The sequence below is a fragment of the Miscanthus floridulus genome, chromosome 19 (assembly GCF_019320115.1).
Source record: "Miscanthus floridulus cultivar M001 chromosome 19, ASM1932011v1, whole genome shotgun sequence".
In the NCBI taxonomy this organism is placed as follows: domain Eukaryota; kingdom Viridiplantae; phylum Streptophyta; class Magnoliopsida; order Poales; family Poaceae; genus Miscanthus; species Miscanthus floridulus.
Window position 1 is genome coordinate 102,211,974 of NC_089598.1, and position 19,528 is coordinate 102,231,501.

Consider the following 19,528-nt stretch of genomic DNA (forward strand, 5'->3'; position numbering starts at 1 on the left):
AGGATTCCTGGGGATCAGCCCACTTCAACTTGTGGAAGTATTTCTTCGCCGTCAACCTCTAGAAGAAGAGGGAGAAGGGAGGCAGGCAGGAGCTGCACATGCCAATGGGGTGTACCGGCATCCACCTTCGGAACAACTAGGTCGGCGAGCACCCGTCCATGTGGCTCTCGACGTCCAACAAGGGGTGGCTCTTGCAGTGGTTCTACCTCAAGAACGCCGCCGCCGCCCCTCTGCCGGAGTTCACCGGATGCCTGATCGAAGAGGCCTCGGAGCAGTGGAGGAAGTGGGGCGTTCTAGAGAAAGACAAGAAGAAGATCCAAGACCACATCACCGCCATCCACATCCTGAAGGGAAATGGACTGAAAGGGTCGCGCATCATTGGGGCTTATCATGCGAGGAGGGTGGCACCATTGATGATGCGCGTGCTCCCGCTATACGCGATGGTGCCTGAGGCATCATTAGATGGAACAATGCTCGCCAAGGGAACGCTCCCCAACTCTGAGATTGCGCAATGCATCAAGGAGGCGATGGGGCCTTTGTAGGACGATATGGGTGCGACCCTCGACTTCATCTACCCGGTGCCGGGGCATCCTCTGATGCGGCTAGAGTTAGGCTACGTTGTCTTCGTAACTTTCCCTTTCTCTTGCCTTCTCTTCAATTGATTTCCCAACCCCGTGATACTAACTTTGAGAGGGGTGGAACTAGCAGAGGGACCTCATCCTCACAGATCACCCAATGCTGCTACTAAGGGATTCGGCCGTGAGGGTGGTGAATCGCACCGAGGGCGAGCGGCTGAGGAGGGCAAAGGAGAACAAGAAGAGGAAGAAGCAGCGGAAGCTGTGGCGTGGGACTGAGGGGAGGACACTGATGACAATGATGACGATGATGATAGTAACGATGATGAGGTGATGGGGGAAGAAGAGATGGTACCCGACAATATCGAGTGGGACAACCTAGAGAACGAGGATGCACTGACAGGCGTCGATTCATCCTTGTAGGCGTTGGGACCCTTCCCGTTCCATGGAGGGGAGGGCACGTCTGGGGAGCTAGTGGCGGTGGGCCATTCTGACGATGCCCCCCAGGAACCAACGAAGGTAGGACGTACCGTCGGCCTACCCTAGGAGCTAACAGAGGCAGGCGGCTCTGCCATCATGCCCGAGGTGCTAGCGGAGGCGGGCGGCTCTGCCGTCGTGCCCTAAGAACCAAGGGGAGTGGAGTGTTCTGCCAATGTGCCCCAGGAGCTACCAGGGGCAAGCCCCTCTGCCTAGGAGTAGGGGGTGGGCTTGAAACGGCCTCGTTCCGACAAGGCAAAGCAAGGGTCAGGGGGTTCATCCTCTGAACGCATCTACCACCCAACGACGCTGAGGTGAGTTATCAATTCCACTATTTTTTCCTATTTTAGTCATATTTCATCATGACTTATGTTTCTTATCCCTTGCAGCATTGGCAGGCATCGGAATCCTTTGGCACTGGCACCGAAGAAGAGCATCGCCCTCCAATCAGGGCGGTGACCGTTGGCTGGTGTCGCGCCCGTTTCAGGCAGGAGTGGCAATAGTGTGACTGCGTTGCTGGCTGGTCAGGTGCCTCCCATGGTGGCATCCATACCCTCAGTGGGATGGGTGGATGTGGGAGTTCAAGGGGTGCCTTTGGAGGTTGTGGAGCAGTCAGTAACGGATGCGATACCGCTGCCGACGGTGGGGCTGACGGGGCCACCGATTGCGCTTGTGGCGCTGACCGTGGTGGGCACGATGTAGCCGGTCATGACCCCGTCGACGCAGGTGGAGGTGGTGGTGGCCGTGATAGATGGGTCACAGCCGGGCGCAACCGCCACATCACCTGAGGCATTGGCGTGACCTGTGCCATCGGTGGCCCAAGCGACGACGCCTGGCACGGGCCGGATGGAGGGGGATGCGAGCGAGGGGTCCCTGAGAGTTGTGGTGCTGGGAGAGAGGTTCGCATCGGCACTGCTGACCCCTTCCATCGCCGGAGGGTGCGTCCCAGTGGGGACATCATGGTGAGAGAGGTCGGCGGTGCTTGGGGCTGGTAGGGAGTCATCCCTATCCCTGACGTCAGTGGGCAGCGGCCCGCTCGCATGAGGCGAGCCCCTGCTCTAGTGGGTGGATCCACAGGATCCGGCGTCGACGCTTGTTGAGGACCGGATACTAGGGTACTAAAAAATGTGGAGCTAATAACCATCAAATATTGATGCTTCCGAACAGACAAGAACACAACTAAACTTCTTGCCCATATGACCGAAGGGTTGGATCCACCTCGCCCGACCCCCGAGGGCTAGACTCTGCCTTGCCCAGCGTCTGGGGGCAGACTTCGCCTCGCTCGATGGCTGAAGGCTAGCTCTACCTCGCCCAACGACCGAGGACTGACTCCGCCTCGCCCGATGACCGGGGACTGGCTTCACCTCGCCCGACGCCCGGGGACTGGCTCTGCCTCACCCGACGACCGAGGACTAGCTCTGCCTCGCCCGACTCCTGAGGGTTGGACTCCGTGGGAGGGTAGGCTCTGCCATGCCCGATGTCTGGGGGGAGCCTCCACCACGTCCGACATCCGAGGGCTGGCTTCGCCTCGCCCGACATCCTAGGGTAGGATCCACTTCACCCGACGTCCGAGGGCAGGCTCCGCCTCGCCCAAAGTCTAGGGGTAGGCTCCACCTCACCCGACGTTCGAGGGTAGGCTCCGCCTTGCCTGATGTCTGAGGGCTGGATCCGCCTCGCCCAACGTCTACACCCTGCTCCTTCATGATGATGAGCACAGGGTAAGACAGGACACTCAAGTCAACCTCAATATCGAGGACCATACCCTGCACGCATGTAGGGAAGTACCATCAGGATATGACCAGATAGGCGCTTTAAGCCCTTCTAGGCATGTCAGAGCCCAAACAGTGTTACGGGCGCCGACATTTATCCTATAGTGTTATGGGCGTCGGCATTGGCCCTTGGACACGAATCCTGATAGAAACATACGACAACCACTACGGTCCAAAAAGGAAACTCATGTCGTCTATAGTAATGAATGTGGGGCCTCTATGCCATCTGCTCCCCATAGGGTCACGGCTCGGCACCCTGGTGCGACGCGCCGCCCACTAGGGCGGGATGGGACGTGACCACTTGCTAAACGAAGCCAGAGTACAGCCCTATCAGGATCAGCGAACGTGCAATCCCTGGCACCATCTACCGTGTCAGCGGGACAGGCTCAAAGGAAAAGGAAGACCTGGCACCTTCAAAGGACCTTCTCTACCTCTAGGTTTTCCTCTTTCTTCCATCTATAATCCCTACTCCCCGTTGATCTATAAAAGGGAGGGCGGGGTACCCCACTAAAGGGACATATTGATTCAACACATCACGCACCACATAACATACAGCTGAGCAGCAACCGAGCTCTTAGCGTCCTTTCGACCTTTCCATCTGAGACTTGGGACATGTCCATCTCTCAACCATTTGTACCCCTACTACGAACCTTTTCAGTGCTAATAACACAAGCAGTAGCAGCAAACTGGACGTAGGGACATTCTGCCCGAACCAGAATAAACCTTGTGTCCTTTAGCACACCATCCGGGCCTAACGTGCAATAAATACAAATTTACTAGTTGGTGTTTACTCGAAACACCGATAGTTGGCGCGCCAGGTAGGGGACCTTTGCGCGTTCTGACATTAAAAATTAGGCCATGGATGGCTAGCCACGGAATCAGCTGGGTCTCGGGTGCACACATGTGCTTTAGGAACCTAGACTTCATTCTCACAGTGGGAGGAGAGTTGGCATTGGCTCACGTCGCCATCCAATCTCTTCCCTCCATCAGCCTCAACTACAAGAGGCTTGAGCGCTAGCTCCGTGTCTCCCTTGGACCCCACAGTCCAGGGAGGACCAGCGCCGCCTCACCATTTCTGACACCAATGACATGGCACGGTTTGTCAGAGGAGGATCGCTCTCTTCGGAACACCACATACGGAGCGTCTCGACAGCGCTTCTGTTCGGTCTCCACAACGCTGCGGCGACCATTAGCCACCTTGTGGCTCGACGCATGATCCTGCTGCCCGCGAACAATGAGTTCATGGGGGTGATCGAACACGTCATGGAATCTCTCCACAACCTCCTCACAGAGGAGCTAGGGACGTCCTCTGGCTCTGACTCTAGCAGGGGGAGCCATCACCCCTCCTGGGAATGCTTCACGATGGGTACCCCCGAGGGACATGTCGAAAGTGTCCCTACGGAGGAGGCTACCCGGCGGGCAACCTAGGCGACGAAACCGAAGGGGAGACAGTGGCCCCACCTCGCATGGGGGTGGAGCAGCTAAAACCCCGATAATGGGAGACCAAGGAAGCACGACTCCAGCTTGTGTAGGAATGCGCGGAGCTCGATCGAGAGATCGAGCGCCGCGGAGACTGTGGGCACGCACGCGCCATGGCCCATGATGTAAACCGAAGGATCATCACTGACGATGAAGCCCTTCCTAGCTTCACCTGGGTGAGCTAGAACATCGCTGCCATGACGGCCTTGCTCCATGGCCTTCCAGAAGCACGACGCCCGAGGATCATCAGGCCCACCGTGAAATTCACACACTGCTCGAGTGTGCAGCGGCGCAACAGGCAGAGACTCATTGTCTTGGCGATGTGAGCTCAATGATAGCCAGCGCACGCCCTCCGAGCATCTTGACAGGGACGCGTCGGTCCACTAGACACCATAGGGCGGCAGGCAGCGCGCCGCTATCCCGATGCATCAGTGTCTCGGCCGTAACCACGACGCACACATCACTCTTGACACCCGCAGACGTAACTACGGCGACCTGAGAGAAGGAGCCTGCCACGGCTATCATCCTCATCGCGATAGATGCTATGACAGTGGCAAGGACCGAAGCTCGAGCCCTGGCCTACCGGGCCCTCAGGCCTTCGGCCGTCACATCCTCAACGCTGCTTTCCTACCATGGTACCGGCCACCGACCAATATCCCAAAGTACTCTGGGGAGACAAACCCTGGATTATGGCTCGAAGACTATTGGCTTGCCTGCTAAGCTGGTGGTGCAGATAATGACAACTTCATTATCCGCAACCTTCCACTATTCTTAGCCAATTCGGCACGAGCGTGGTTGGAACACCTGCCGTCCAACGCAATCCAGAGTTGGGCGGACCTAAAGGAGATCTTTGTGGGAAACTTCTAGGGCACATACAAGCGCCCTAGGAACCTATGGGACCTCAAGAACTACCGATAGAAGACCGGTGAGACCCTCCGAGGGTACATCTGGTGCTTCTCCCTGCAGTGCAACGAACTCTCTAACGTCGCTGACACCGACATTATAGGAGCCTTCCTATCCAAGACTACCTGCGAGTCTTTGGTTCATAAGCTGGGATGCAAGGGCCCGTGGACCACCAAGGAACTCTTGGATATCACCACTAGCCACGCCTTAGGAGAAGAGGCGGTCGGAGCGATCTTCGATCGTCTTAAGGGCAAGGCAAGGCAGGACAAGGGCGCCGATGAAGGCACCTCCAATTGTTCTGCCAAAAGGAAGAACAAGAAGCAATGGCACGAGGACTCGCTCATGGCCGCTGCTGACCGCAAGGGTGGTCAAAAGCCCATGGAGGGTACTCTGAACCACTTTGAAAAATTACTCGAGAGGCCATGCCTGAACCATGCCTTCCCGGTTAAGCATATGTTCAAGGACTGCAGCCTCATGCAGTGGTTCTTATCCGGAGGCTCCAATAAAGGGGAGCACGAAAAGGACCCTACCCCCACCATGGACAACGTCGAGGAGAAGGACGATGACTTTCTGACGCTGGACGGCTGCCTTATGATCTTCGGAGGATCATCGGCCTATGACTCCAAACATCGTCAGAAGGTCATGTGACGCGAGGTCTATACGGCTGAACCAGCCACACCTCCCTTCCTCTGGTGGTCAAAGTCCGCCATTACCTTCGATCGGACTGACCATCCAGAGAGCGTCCCACATCCGGGGAGATATCCGCTCATGGCCGACCCGATCGTCGGCCCGAAGCGGCTCACCAAAGTACTGATGGATGGAGGCAGCGGCCTCAACATCATGTATGCCAAGACGCTCGATGAGATGGGCATCGACCAGACACGCGTCCGCCCAACCCGAGCAGCTTTCCATGACATCATGCCCAGAAAGTAGGCCATGCCACTTGGGTAGATCGATCTGCCCGTTACCTTTGGGGATCAGTTCAATTATAGGACGGAAACCCTCACTTTCAAGGTGGTTGGGTTCCCCGGAACCTTCCACGCCATCCTAGGACGTCCATGCTATGTGAAGTTCATGGCCGTCCCCAACTATACATACCTCAAGCTAAAAATACCGGGCCCCCATGGGGTCATCACCGTCGGCACCTCCTTCCAGTGCACCTATGAGTGCGAGGTCGAGTGCTGCGGTCACGCCACAGCAATCGTCGCCTCTGGGGAGCTCGCCGCCCTTAAGGAGGAGGTCACCGAAGAAGTGTCCGACACCAAGAAGTCGACCGGGTTGTTCGAGCCTGCAGAGGGCTCCAAAGAGGTCCTCATAGATCCTGATAGCACCGAGGGCAAAATGGTGCGCATTGGTACCATGCTTTCCTCTAAATAGGAAGGCGCTCTCATCGGCTTCCTCCTCGCTAATAGAGACATCTTCGCGTGGAAACCCTCGGACATGCCAGGCATTTCGAGGGAAGTCTCCGAGCACACCTTGAAGATCCACCCAGGCTCCAAGCTGGTGAAGCAATGCCTACATTGCTTCGATGAGGAGAAACACAGGGCCATCGGCGAAGAGATAGCAAAACTTTCGGTAGCTGGATTCATCAAGGAAGTATACCACCCAGAGTGGTTAGCCAATCCCGTTCTTGTACGAAAGAAGAGTGGGAAATGGAGGATGTGTGTCGACTATATGGGTCTCAACAAAGCATGCCCAAAGGATCCATTTCCTTTGCCACGCATAGACCAAATAGTTGACTCTACCTCAGGGTGCGAAACCCTCTACTTCCTTGATGTGTACTCCGGTTACCATCAAATCACGATGAAAGAGTCCGATTAGCTCGCGACATCTTTCATCACCCCCTTCGGATCATTCTGCTACGTCTCAATGCTGTTCGGTCTGAAGAACGCTGAGGCTACATACCAGCGCTGTATGCTCAAATGCTTCGAGGACCTCATCGGGCGGACCGTTGAGGCCTATGTTGATGACATCGTGGTTAAGTCTAAATGGGCTGACCACCTTGTTGTCGATCTTGAGCAGACCTTTACAAAACTCCGAGCGAATGGCATCAAACTCAATCCCAAAAAGTGTGTTTTTGGGGTCCCGAGGGGCATGCTGCTCAGCTTCATCGTCTCCGAGCGTGGCATCGAAGCCAACCCAGAGAAAATCTCAGCCATCACAATGATGGGCCTGATTCAGAACACAAAGGGGGTTCAACAAGTCATAGGGTGCCTCACCGCACTCAGCCGATTCATCTCGCGCCTCGGTGAATGAGGTCTCCCCCTTTATCGACTCTTGAAGAAAGCTGACCACTTCGAATGGACATCTGAGGCCCAGGAGGCACTTGACATGGTCAAAGTGCTTCTGACAAAGGCCCCGATCTTGGTTCATCCAACTGATGGAGAATCCCTTCTGCTATACATAGCGGGCACCACGCAAGTGGTCAGCGCCGCCCTGGTAGTGGAGCAGGAAGAAGAGGGGCATGCCCTCAAGGTGCAGCACCCTGTGTACTTCATCAGTGAGGTACTATCCAACTCTAAGACCTACTACTCCCAAATCCAGAAGCTCCTGTGCGCCGTCCTCATCACCAAGAGGAAGCTACGCCACTACTTTGAGTCACACCCGATGATGGTCGTGACATCGTTCCCCCTCGACGAGGTCGTCCAAAGCCAGGATGCCATGAGAAGAACCACAAAATGGGCACTCGAGTTGATGGATCAGGGCATTACGTATGCCTCCCGAATAGCGATCAAGTCCTAGTTGTTGGCCGAATTCATCGCGGAATGGACCGAGGTCCAAATGCCGCCGGCGGTCATCGATCAAGAATACTGGACCATGTATTTTGATGGGTCGCTGATGAAGAAAGGCATCGGCATGGGGCTGGTCTTCATATCGCCCCTCGGGGTACGCATGAGGTACATGGTTCGTTTCCATTTCCCCTCATCCAATAATGTGGCTGAGTATGAAGCACTCATCAACGGCCTACGCATTGCCATCGAGTTGGGCATCCGATGCCTCGACATCCGGGGCGACTCCCAGCTTGTCGTCAACCAAGTCATGAAGGAGTCAAGCTATCACGACACCAAGATGGCCACATACTGTCAAGAAGTCCAATGGCTGGAGGACAAATTTGATGGCCTCGAACTCAATCATAGCCCAAGGCGCCTCAACGAGGCGGCTGACGCGCTTGCGAAGGTAGCATCCAGCCGAGAGCCAATGCCAACAGGTGTCTTCGCCAGTGACCAACATAAGCCCTCGGTGCGCTATGAAGGGTCGGAATAGGCCAACGACGGTCCGCCCGATCCAGCCTCGGGGGCTAACCATCCGATGACTCCGTCCGGCCCTGAGGTTATGGAGCTTGAACAAGATCCAGAAATAGAGCCCGACCCTCTGGTCGACTGGAGAACGCTCTACCTCAACTACCTACTCCATGACACACTGCCGACGAACAAAGCGGAGGCTCGACGGCTCGCACGCCGCGCCAAGTCCTTCGTTCTTGTGGAGGGCGAACTCTACAAATGAAGCCGCACTAGGATCCTACAACGCGGCATCCCCATTGAGCAGGGAAAACACTTGCTGAGCGATATCCATGGTGGGGTCTACGGTCACCATGCCACGCCTAGAACCTTGGTTGTAAACGCATTCCGATAGGGCTTCTACTGGCCCACTGCAGTAGCTGACGCTGAGCAGATCGTGTGCACCTACGAAGGGTGCCAGTACTACGCTCGGCAAACTCACCTCCTGGCCTAGGCACTCTAGATGATCCCCATCACATGGCCCTTTGTGGTCTAGGGGCTCGATCTGGTGGGACCTCTCAAAAGGTGCCCGGAGGATACACCCACTTGCTTGTCACCATAGACAAGTTCACAAAGTGGATAGAGGCTCGGCCGATCTCCACGATCAAGTCTGAGCAAGCCATGATGTTCTTCCTCGACATCATCCATCGCTTTGGAGTACCGAACTCCATCATCACAGACAACGGCACGCAGTTCACCAGCAAGAAGTTCCTTCGATTCTGCGATGAAAACCACATCCGGGTCGATTGGGCCACCATCACGCACCTCCGAACAAACGGGCAGGTCGAGGGCGCAAATGGCATGCTCCTATAGGGCCTCAAGCCTAGGATCTTCAACTAGTTGAACAAATTTGGCGCACGCTGGGTCACCGAGCTTCCTTCAGTACTCTGGAGCTTGAGAACAACTCCTAGCCAAGCCACCAGCTACACGCCTTTCTTCATGGTCTACGGTTCCAAGGTCGTCCTCTCAACCGACCTCGACTATGGAGAGCCAAGGATTAGGGCATACAACGAACAGGGAGACGAGGCTTCCCACGAGGACGACATGGACTAGCTGGATGAAGCTCGCGATGTCACCCTCCTCCGCTCGGCCAAGTACCAATAGGTGCTACAATGGTACCACAGCCGACAGGTGTAGGACCAAGCCTTCAACATCGGGGACTTGGTTCTTCGTCTCGTCCAAAGCAACAAGGACCGCCACAAGCTCTCCCCGCCCTGGGAGGGGCCATACGTCATCGCAGAAGTACTCCGTCCAGGTGCCTACAAGCTGAAAACCATCGACGGCAAGGTATTCACCAATGCCTGGAACATCGAGCAGCTACATCGTTTTTACCCCTAAATAAACGTATACTTTCTCTTATCAGTTTTGTCATCAAAATCCCCAATCTTTTGTGACATCCAATCCCTGCAAGTGCGAGGGGTCGGACCTTATTCGGGGGCTATTACGAGTACATTTATCTTACAAACATTCTCTGTGCTTTCCCTCTTTTCTCACGGTAAGTTCTAAGAGCTAGGACTTCGGGAACAATTCCTGAGTATAACTGGTAGGACCGTGGGAAACCCACGCCCCGACGGCTACGGTCTGTAGATGTCAACATGGACAGCTCCACGTCGCGACCCTGTCCGTTACTGGTGCCATGCGCATGCGTCGTCTGCCGGTCATGGTGTTCCATCCCGTCCCCGTGGACGTTGTGGTGAACTGACGCGCCTGTCATTGCTCGTACGAGGGTTAGGCAGAACAGCACCGGCACGCCCGACGCTATTCTTGATGTGAACCCTCAGGTATGGCCCGTCATGGCCACGGTTACATCGAGGCGTGCTAGTCTCTTCCCTGGTGTCAGAGTTTTGACCTAGGCCCATATGCTTGGACCTGGAGTCGTTGGCGGCGGTATGGATCCCCATCGGGCGAGACGGAGCACGAACCCAAGGGGTCGGGCGAGGTGGAGCCCGCGGCCTTGGGGTCGGGCGAGGCGGAGCCCGCCCCCCAGAGGTCGGGCGAGACGGAGATCGCGGCCTCGAGATCGGGCGAGGCGGAGCCCGCGCACCTGGAGGTCGGTTGGAGCTATAGTCGCGCTCTTGACTGCTCAGATGAATTAATGTTGATGACCATTAGCTCATCCTCTTCGGGTACCCTAGCATTGGTCCCCGACAGGGAGGGCGTGCGCTGAGGTGGGTGAGGGCACCGCTGCCGGCCTTGGAGGAAGCGGGCGGCGCATGCGATATAGGGAGCAAGAGGTGAGCGAGCCAGTGGATGGGTGGAGGATAAGCGTAGTGTAGGATTTTTTTTAATAGTGAAGGAATGAGTGGAGGAGTTGCGTCCGACGGGTCGGACATCTGGTTAGTAGCATTATTGTGGCTGAACTAGCTGTGAGAGGGGGTGTGGCCGCGTGTGAAGGGCAGTTTAAGCCTCTAATTAGTAATTAAGGACCAAGTTGCAATTATGTACAACTGATAAGTGGTAAGTTATGGCTAGTTGACGAGGGAGAATATTAGGATCAAGTGCGTGTACGAGTAGTAGATTAGTGGTGCTTTGACTTCATCGATGTCGCACTAGCCTTACGTGGTGTAATGGCAACTGCAGGATGGTTTTTCTAGGGATATTGTTCTTTTCTGTTGCCGTCCAGGTCCATGGCGAATGAAAATGCTGGAAGGTGCAAGCCTGACGTATTTGATATTTCTGTGTCATGATTTCAAATTTTTATTTTAATAACGGAGTATTACATTATGACTTCTGAGTTTATAAGGAATAGATAGTATGCATTTTCATTCCATTTGGCAAGGAATTTGTTACTCTATCTGTTCTAAATTATAAGTCGTTTTAACTTTTTTAACTACTACAAAACTTGTTGCTATACACAGGGGCGGATCCAGCCCAAAAGGTCATTGATGTCAACTCTACTACACCGGCTTAATTTTACATATGAGCATCAATTTATAATAGAAATCACACAAACTCATTGCTATCAGATGACAATAGTGTGAACAGGGCTGGCTCCGTCCCGGTTATACGTCTAGATATACGATATGTCAAGGTACATAGTAAACACTATATATCTAAAAAAACAAAATGACTTATAATTTGGAAAGAAAGACGCAGATATGAAGTTCTAACTTGTGTGGTGGTCATGCATTTAGCATGTTTTTTTTAAGAGTTTGCAGCATGTGGTTTAACTATAGTTAGTACCATTCTAACTTATTTTACTTCATGTTTAGCTCTTGAACTATAATGATTCTATTAGTTTTCTTTGTTGCTAGAATGGTGTTATAATAATATCAACATTTGCACTTGCACCTACATTTCATGGCCGCTATGACCTCGAGCTACATGTTTAAGCTTAGTGTACTGATTTTACTGTACCATTTCGTACATTCATGTGTCCTCATCCTACACAAATAAGGGATTTTTTCGCATTCCTTGTCGTTGTCAAAAGATTGCAGTTTCACCATAAATTTTGCATATTGCATCTTGCTCTATTGCTTGGTTGAAGCTATGGAGCTATGTTTTTGATGCAACAATCATAATCCCATGATTTCGGTGTTCATAATAAGGGTTATTGGGTCTATAGTTTTTAGTTGCACTCGTCTCTCCCATCTGCCATTGAGCATGTAATATGAACTTACCTCCCACTTTAACACTACCATGCTTTTGTAACATTCTTAGCATGAACATCCTCTAAGAGCACCCCCCATGTAGGCTAATAAACTTGTTAGCCTCAATCAAAAGTTGTGCTACACGAAAGAACAAGAGATTCAAGACTACCAAGCTTGCAACGCAGAGGAATGCAGAATCTTAAGGACATGGGCTCTATTCGCTTTGCTGAAAAGCCATAGCTGAAAGTATTGTTCGCTAATTTATTGTGAGAGAAAAACACTGTTCGTTCGCTGAAATAGTACGGCTCATAAGACAAGCGAACAGGGCCATGGTCCCCCCACTCCTACTGCTATGCTGAAAAGCAGCTTTGCAGGTTTGGCACTCGGTCCAATGGAGTACATCGTGTGCTTGAGTGAGCGCCTCGGCGTTTCTGTCACACGAGGCTCTTGATGCCTCCTTAGGGTAATCTGACACCCTGCGAGGCTACTGGTAGTGCTTATTTGGATCATGGTGTACACGTGGAATCTGAGGCTGCAAGCCACGCTGTAGCGTTAGGCATGGCCTTATCCGACCCTAAAAATCCCTAGCCCATCTACTGTTGTAAAGTGGGAAGCAGCGTCAACCACTCAAATTAATATACTGTTAGCCGTTGTTGGGAGAAATAGGATAATTTATATTGTTTGTTTTTTTATTAAGTGGATGTTTCTCTTCTCAACGATTTGAATATATCAATCACTGTGTTGGATCTAGTTTATCTCCTTTGACCTTTTTTCAAGGTTTCATTATGAACCTCTATTATTGATTTTTTCCTATATCAAGTCTTGAAATTTTTTCTATTATGTTTTTGGTTGAAGTATCACTATATTGCTACTTTGGACCCGATTTTAAGGCCAACTTCAAACTTTTAAATGCACGGAGAGATTTTTTAAGCTCATCATTATTTTTTGAAACGCGAGAACCCTGCCATTTTTTTATATAAAATTCAAACAGAAGATTAAACTTTTTCCTGGTTCCATCAGAAACCAAAGTTATTTTCACTCTAGAAACGTTTCTGCCAGATACCGCCTCTCTGTCGAACACACTCTAAAGATACTTACTTGAAAAATCTGTTATTACTACTTGAGATTAGATACACATTTTTAGACTTTATACATCATATCCTATGAACTCAAAATTCTGAATTTCGAAGAAGGGGCTGCTGTACTCTGAATCTCTGACCAAGCGGGCCACACCGTTCGATGTCGAAGCCCTTGTTTAGTTCGCGAAAACTTTTCTAAAAAAGTGCTACAGTACTCATTACATCGAATCTTGCGATACGTGTATGGAGCATTAAATGTAGACGAAAAAAACTAATTGCACAGTTTAGTTGGAAATTACGAGACGAACGTTTTGAGCCTAATTAGTCCATGATTGAACACTAATTGCCAAATAAAAACGAAAGTGCTACGGTAGCCCAATTTCCAAATTTCGCGAACTAAATAAGGGAAGTCTGCGTGGTAAAATTTGGAGTTTTATTTTTTTTTCCAAAATCCTACTGTGCCTTTTGAATCCCCTGTTATTGCGTGATTTTTTGGGGGAAATCTATGGCGGATTCAACTGTAGGAAGACTACCCTTGGCATTTAGCTCCTTAATAGTCCAAATCTGTATAGGTAGATGTAGTTCTGTACATTGCTAACTAGGTTATGTGGTACTGAGTGGCGGAGCCAACTTTTACTCAAGACTAGGTCCTCCAAGAAGCTAAGTATTCCCTCGACGTGACTTTTTTTTTACCTTAGGTTTAACCATTCGTTTTATTCAAAAAAATTATGCAAATATAGTCGAATTTAAGTTATTCTTGAAGAACTTTTATTAATAAAGCAAGCCATGACAAAAGAAGTGATATTTTGCACAAATTTTTGAATAAGACGAGTGGTCAAACTTGGTGTCAAAAAAGTCAAATATCTTATAATTTGAGACGGATATTATACGGTACACATGATAAAATGAAAAAAAATACCTACCGGTGGTGCATTCACATCTTCCATCGCCTCGTCAAGCTCTGCATATAAATAAGATCAAAATATAAATGAAAAGGTTATAAAAAAAAGATTAATTGTTGAACATACATTTATGCTCTTAATGTAGCATACCATTATAACGAGTTGTACTAGGTAACTTGTTCAAACGAGACTTCAATTCTTGAAAATGTTGCAAGATATCGTCATCTGGTATGCTTGCAAATGCATGTCGCTCAATATAACAAACCATCCGATGATTCAACAATTCATCACTCATTTTATTTGACAAGTCCGTCTTAATAATTTTCATAGCTGAGAATGCCCTTTCCACCGTGGCAGTTGCAACCGGTAAAATCAAGGCCAACTCAATAAGACGATAAACTAATGGATTGTGATCCCAATCAAACTTAGGCCCTGTTTAGTTTCCAAAATTTTTTGCCTCCTATAGTAAAAGAGCATGTTTGAACACATGCATGGAGTACTAAATGTAGACGAAAAAAACTAATTGCACAGTTCTCGGCAAAATCGCGAGACGAATCTTTTAAGCCTAATTAGTCCATGAAAAGCCTTAAGTGCTACAGTAACCCACATGTGCTAATGACCGATTAATTAGTATCATTACATTCGTCTCGCAGTTTCCTGATGGGTTCTATAATTTGTTTTTTATTAGTATCCAAAACTCCTCCCGACATCATTCCGACACATCCGATGTGACACCAAAAAATTTTCACCTACCCAACTAAACACACCCTTACAGCCCGAACAATGATCCGATCCTTTCTTTGTAAGCATTATGATAAATCATTAGTTGTGCCCAATAATCTGATCATGAGATGCAATATAAGCACAAACTCAAAATTCTCGATTTGTTTTAACAAATCTGAAGCTGTTTTTTATCTTATCTCCAATGCCATCCTCGGCAATATTCTCCAATACCTCTAATCAGGCCTACCAGGGGGCGGCCGGGCAGGGGCAGGGCAGACAGACGGACCGCCGGTCGATGGGGCCGCTGGCCGCTGGCCGCCTGGAGCTGGACTGCTGGAGCCTGGAGGGCAGGGGCCGACGTCCGGCAGTGGCCACTGGCCAGTGACCTGGAGCTCGAGGGCAGGGGCGGCTGGCGCGGTGCCCTGCTGTTACTGCGGACCTGCAGTGCTGCCTGCGGGCGGCCGGCTGGGTGGCGCCCCTGCCGGCACCTAGCTCCTCGCCTCCTCGGTCCGCCGTCCGCCCCTGCTCCGAGTCGCGACCTCGCCTCCTACGGCTCCTCCCGTGCGGCCGTGCCTCCTGCGCGCTCGGAGGGAGACGGACCACGGTCCAGGAGAGGTGAGGCCTGACGCCTGAGTCTGAGTGCCCTAGCTTTGCTCTTGGGCCTTCGATATTGGGCTGAAAAAAATACATGGGGTATGTAGTATTAGTGGGCCGACGACTAGGGCCTGGGCTGCAAATCCGCCCCTGTGGTACTAGCTTTACAGCAGTAGCAGTGCAGCATCTAGCAGTGCGGAAAATTGTGTTAGGTCAGCCCAAATGCACACCTGACTGCACACAGAGATGGTATGATAACCTCATTTTTTGCATTATACGTTTAATACATGCTAATTCTGATGATTATATCCAATCTCGTGGATGCACAAGAAAGGAACGGCAAGGCAAGCTGATTTCGGACATCGTAGAGGTGTAGGCTTCTCATATGTAGTGGGACATCTTTTGTTATCCTTGTTGTCAGTAGCTGCATTTGTAGCTGGTAACCCCAGCGTGTAAACCCCGTTAAGGCGTTACTAGCTTTCTTAAAAGCAGAGTTAATCTCCTTTAAAGAAACATATCCAATCTGGTGACAATGGTGCACAATGTCACTACAATGTTTAAACAGCGCTAGTTCTAAAAAGGGTTCTAAAAAGTTCGGGAGATCTCCTGCCAACCATTTCAGAAAAGCTCTAGAAAGGGTTCAATAATTTGTACATGGCAGTATAAGGTTCAAGTGAATAACAGTACAAGATGTAATAAAGTAAAGAAGTCTAAATCATCACATAGTCACTACTGCTACCGCCTGTGTAGGGGAACAAGGTTTTCGGTGTGGTCATCATATACCAACCGTGCTATGAGGAAGCATGCAAGCAATGAAAGAGCAGCAAGTCCACCAAAAATGACACCGAAAACAACTGCCAAGAGGGTCTTCTTGTGCCTCCTTTTCATTGAGGCTGAAGGTGCTTCTAATGAGCCACAATGGACGCTGAGCATAGGACCACATAGCTTGGAATTTCCAATGTAGCTAGAATTTGTAAAGGTATTAAACTGTCCTCCACTTGGAACTGGCCCTTCTAGGTCGTTGTTAGACACATTGAACCAAGAAAGGAAGTGAAGATTACGCAATGCGGATGGGAGTTCACCTGTGAGCTGGTTATTTGACAAGTCTAGAGTTTGCAGGTTGGTGAGGTTGCAAATTTGTTGTGGTATTTCTCCAGATAAGCTGTTGGTGCTAAAGTTGAGGACATTGAGCACTTTCAACTGACCAATCCCTTGGGGAATTATGCCTGTCAAGCTATTGTTGCATAGATTCAATACATTGGGGAAAGCATTGAGCCAACGGTATTGACGTGATTGTGTCCAAAATACAGGTAACTCAAGGAACTTGTCCAACTTGGCAGCATTCTTCTCAGATTGTAGCATTCGCATCCCCATCAATTCAGTTGGGATATTCCCTGTAAGCCTGTTGCTTGATATGTCCAGAAAGAAGAGGAGTGGGAGCCTGTTAATCCAGGATGGTATTGTTCCAGTAAGGTGATTGCATGATAGATCTAATATCTCCAATTTTGTGAGTTTTGATAACCAAAGAGGAATTTCCCCAACCAATGGGCATGCGTCTATGGTTAGGATCCGAAGATTCTCAAAACCTTCAATTGCTTCATTCTGCGGTATGGTTTCACCTTTGAAGTTGGTTCCCATGGCTAGGGTGGTGAGGTTCTTGCACCACTTGAGACTCCGTATCACATCTGCGATATCTGTCAAACTGTTATTTGTCAGCGAAAGGAAGGACAGGGACTTAAGATTTCCTATTCTTGGTGAGAGCTGGCCTTGAAAATTGTTGTATGCCAACCGCAGTGCAATTAGATTGCTGCATGCATATATGCTTTCAGGAATTGTTCCACTGAATTTGTTCAGTGAAAAATCTGCAGTCCTCAGATCCATCTGGGTGAAGTTAACTCTGCTAAGATCTCCCACAAAACTATTGTTTCTGAGGGTGATATACTTGAGACTTCTGCAGTTACTTAGGGCCGATGGCAGCTCTCCGATCATCAGGTTGTTGTCCAAGTGGAGCTCCTCCAATCTTCCCAGCTGCCCAATAGAATCTGGCATCTCTCCTTCGAGCCCATTTGATCCAAGGTCAAGGAATATCAGATTACTGAGTTTGACTACGCTGGAACCATCAAGTGCCCCTTGCAAATTATTGTTTGGAAAAGAGAGGCGCTCCAATGAGGTAGCATTGAACATTTCATGGGGTAGACCTCCGGTAAGGTTGTTGCGGCCAGCCTTGAGTACTGTCAACTTGGAGCAATTGCCAAACTCTGGGGAAACAGTGCCACTGAAGTCATTTAAGAAAAGATCAAGCATGGCAAGTGATGGGGCGTTGCTGCAAATAGAGGATGGCAATGGTCCTGTAAAGCTGTTGTTGCTTGCATTAAGAGCGACAAGATTGTTCATCACTTGCAGTGTTGTGGATGGTAACTGTCCTGTAAAGAAGTTACTTGAGATATTCAGTACCTTGAGAGGAAGGCCAGAAATTGGGGACTGACGCTCTTGCAGAGGACCAGATAGGCTGTTGAAGCTGACATCCAAGATGATGATGCTGCTGGAGAACACCAATTCTGCTGGCAGACTGCCGTAGAGTGAATTGCATGACAGGTTGAGGTGCAGCAGCCCTGTAAGATTGCTGAGAGATGGTGGGATCCTCCCTTTGAGGCCTTTAGAAGGCAACAAGACTTCTGTGACCACGCCACCGTTGCCGCAGTTTACTCCTTCCCATTGGCAGCAGTCTGTGCTGTTGGCCCACGACATGTTGAGGCCGCCATTGCCCTCCTGGGAGAGACCATCTCGGAAGTCGATGAGGGAGCTCTTCTCTTGCTCTGTACAGGAGCTGGCGAGGGACGCACAAGAGAGGAGGACAAAGGAAAGACCAAAGAAAGGTATATGTAATTTGGAGGTGCTACTGTTGCTTCTTGGCAAATTTAGTGACTGCATGATTCTCTCATGAAACTCACCTGCTGCAGAGATGCTTGTTGATGAAACTGGAGCAGTTCGATTGTTGTATATATCTAAAGATCTCAATGGAAAGGAGAAGAAGAAAACTTGTGCTAGTTGATGACGCAAGTTACATAACGCTGCAAATAAAAAAAATCAGGAAAGCCAACCACACAAAGTTACAGTAGAATATTAGAGCACTAAAAAAGTCGATGGGTAAGTACGGTCAGAGCTCAGAGCCACTAACATTTCCAATCCTGTTATCTATTGGAGATTACACCTTCGGTGTCCAGTCCAAGTCTTCTTAATGGCAAAGAGATGCATTTTCTTATATTTTTGGAAACACAAGAAAGTGAGTCCCACACAAACTTGGGGCGGAAGTTCAGTAGCGAGTTCTTGCAGTGATGAGGCCATAACGGGGTACGTATGTCAGGAGTGTCATGTACTCATGTAGTAGTTGAGGATGACTACTCTAAATGTTTTCGTGGACCTTGATGCCCACCTTGACTTAGTCGATGTTGTCTACATAAATTAAGTTGAGGATGATGCGGATCGCCTATGGCCTACGCACTAACTCCTTGGTTGATCTGTCCTAAACCTCCTTGTTCGTTCTTCACTGCCTTTGGATCATCGACGCGAAAACTTGGTTGACCTTAATCACTCAGCGTTAGCCACCATATCGCATCCAATACCTACACATCACAAACCAAGAGATACATTTCCTCCACACAACACACTCATCAACTCAACATCTCTGATTAGTCCACCATAGTCAATCTCAATTGAACACAACCAAAAGGCTCATACCATCTTATCAATTACTCATCATAACATAGACAGGGACACACCATCTCACAAAGTTGTTTGTGAAATTCAAAGTCATGTGGGCAGTTTCCCCCAACCCCCTGTTAGTCTGTCTATTCTTCTGGAGCCTCTTGCAAATGCAGGAATACAGATAAAAATTTGTTCCGTTGAAAACTTCACTTCTTCTTCTTTTTTAAAATTGGCACCAATGTATAATACTGAGAAATATTTATCTTAGTGTTCAAGTCCCAACAGGCAACACCCTAGTGAAAAGGAGCATTAAGTTGTTTTTCTAGCGGGCTATGCCTATATAGAGATTACCAATATACCATTCCCTATCCTATCTGTCTTTTTCATCGTCTTGTTTTCTTGTTTATCATTATGTTGTCATCATATGCTGACTAATGACTAATCATCTTGTCCC

At 49.8% G+C, this 19,528-nt stretch overlaps 1 protein-coding gene across 1 annotated transcript; it reads right to left on the reverse strand.

Moving 5' to 3' along the window:
- Nucleotides 1–16,042: 16,042 nt before the first annotated feature.
- LOC136529624 (receptor-like protein 2) lies at nucleotides 16,043–18,302 on the reverse strand. Its single transcript, XM_066522701.1, has one exon. It carries the CDS (start codon nucleotides 18,298–18,300, stop codon nucleotides 16,105–16,107), a length of 2,196 nt encoding a protein of 731 aa, XP_066378798.1. The 5' UTR covers nucleotides 18,301–18,302; the 3' UTR covers nucleotides 16,043–16,104.
- Between the last annotated feature and the right edge of the window lie 1,226 nt (nucleotides 18,303–19,528).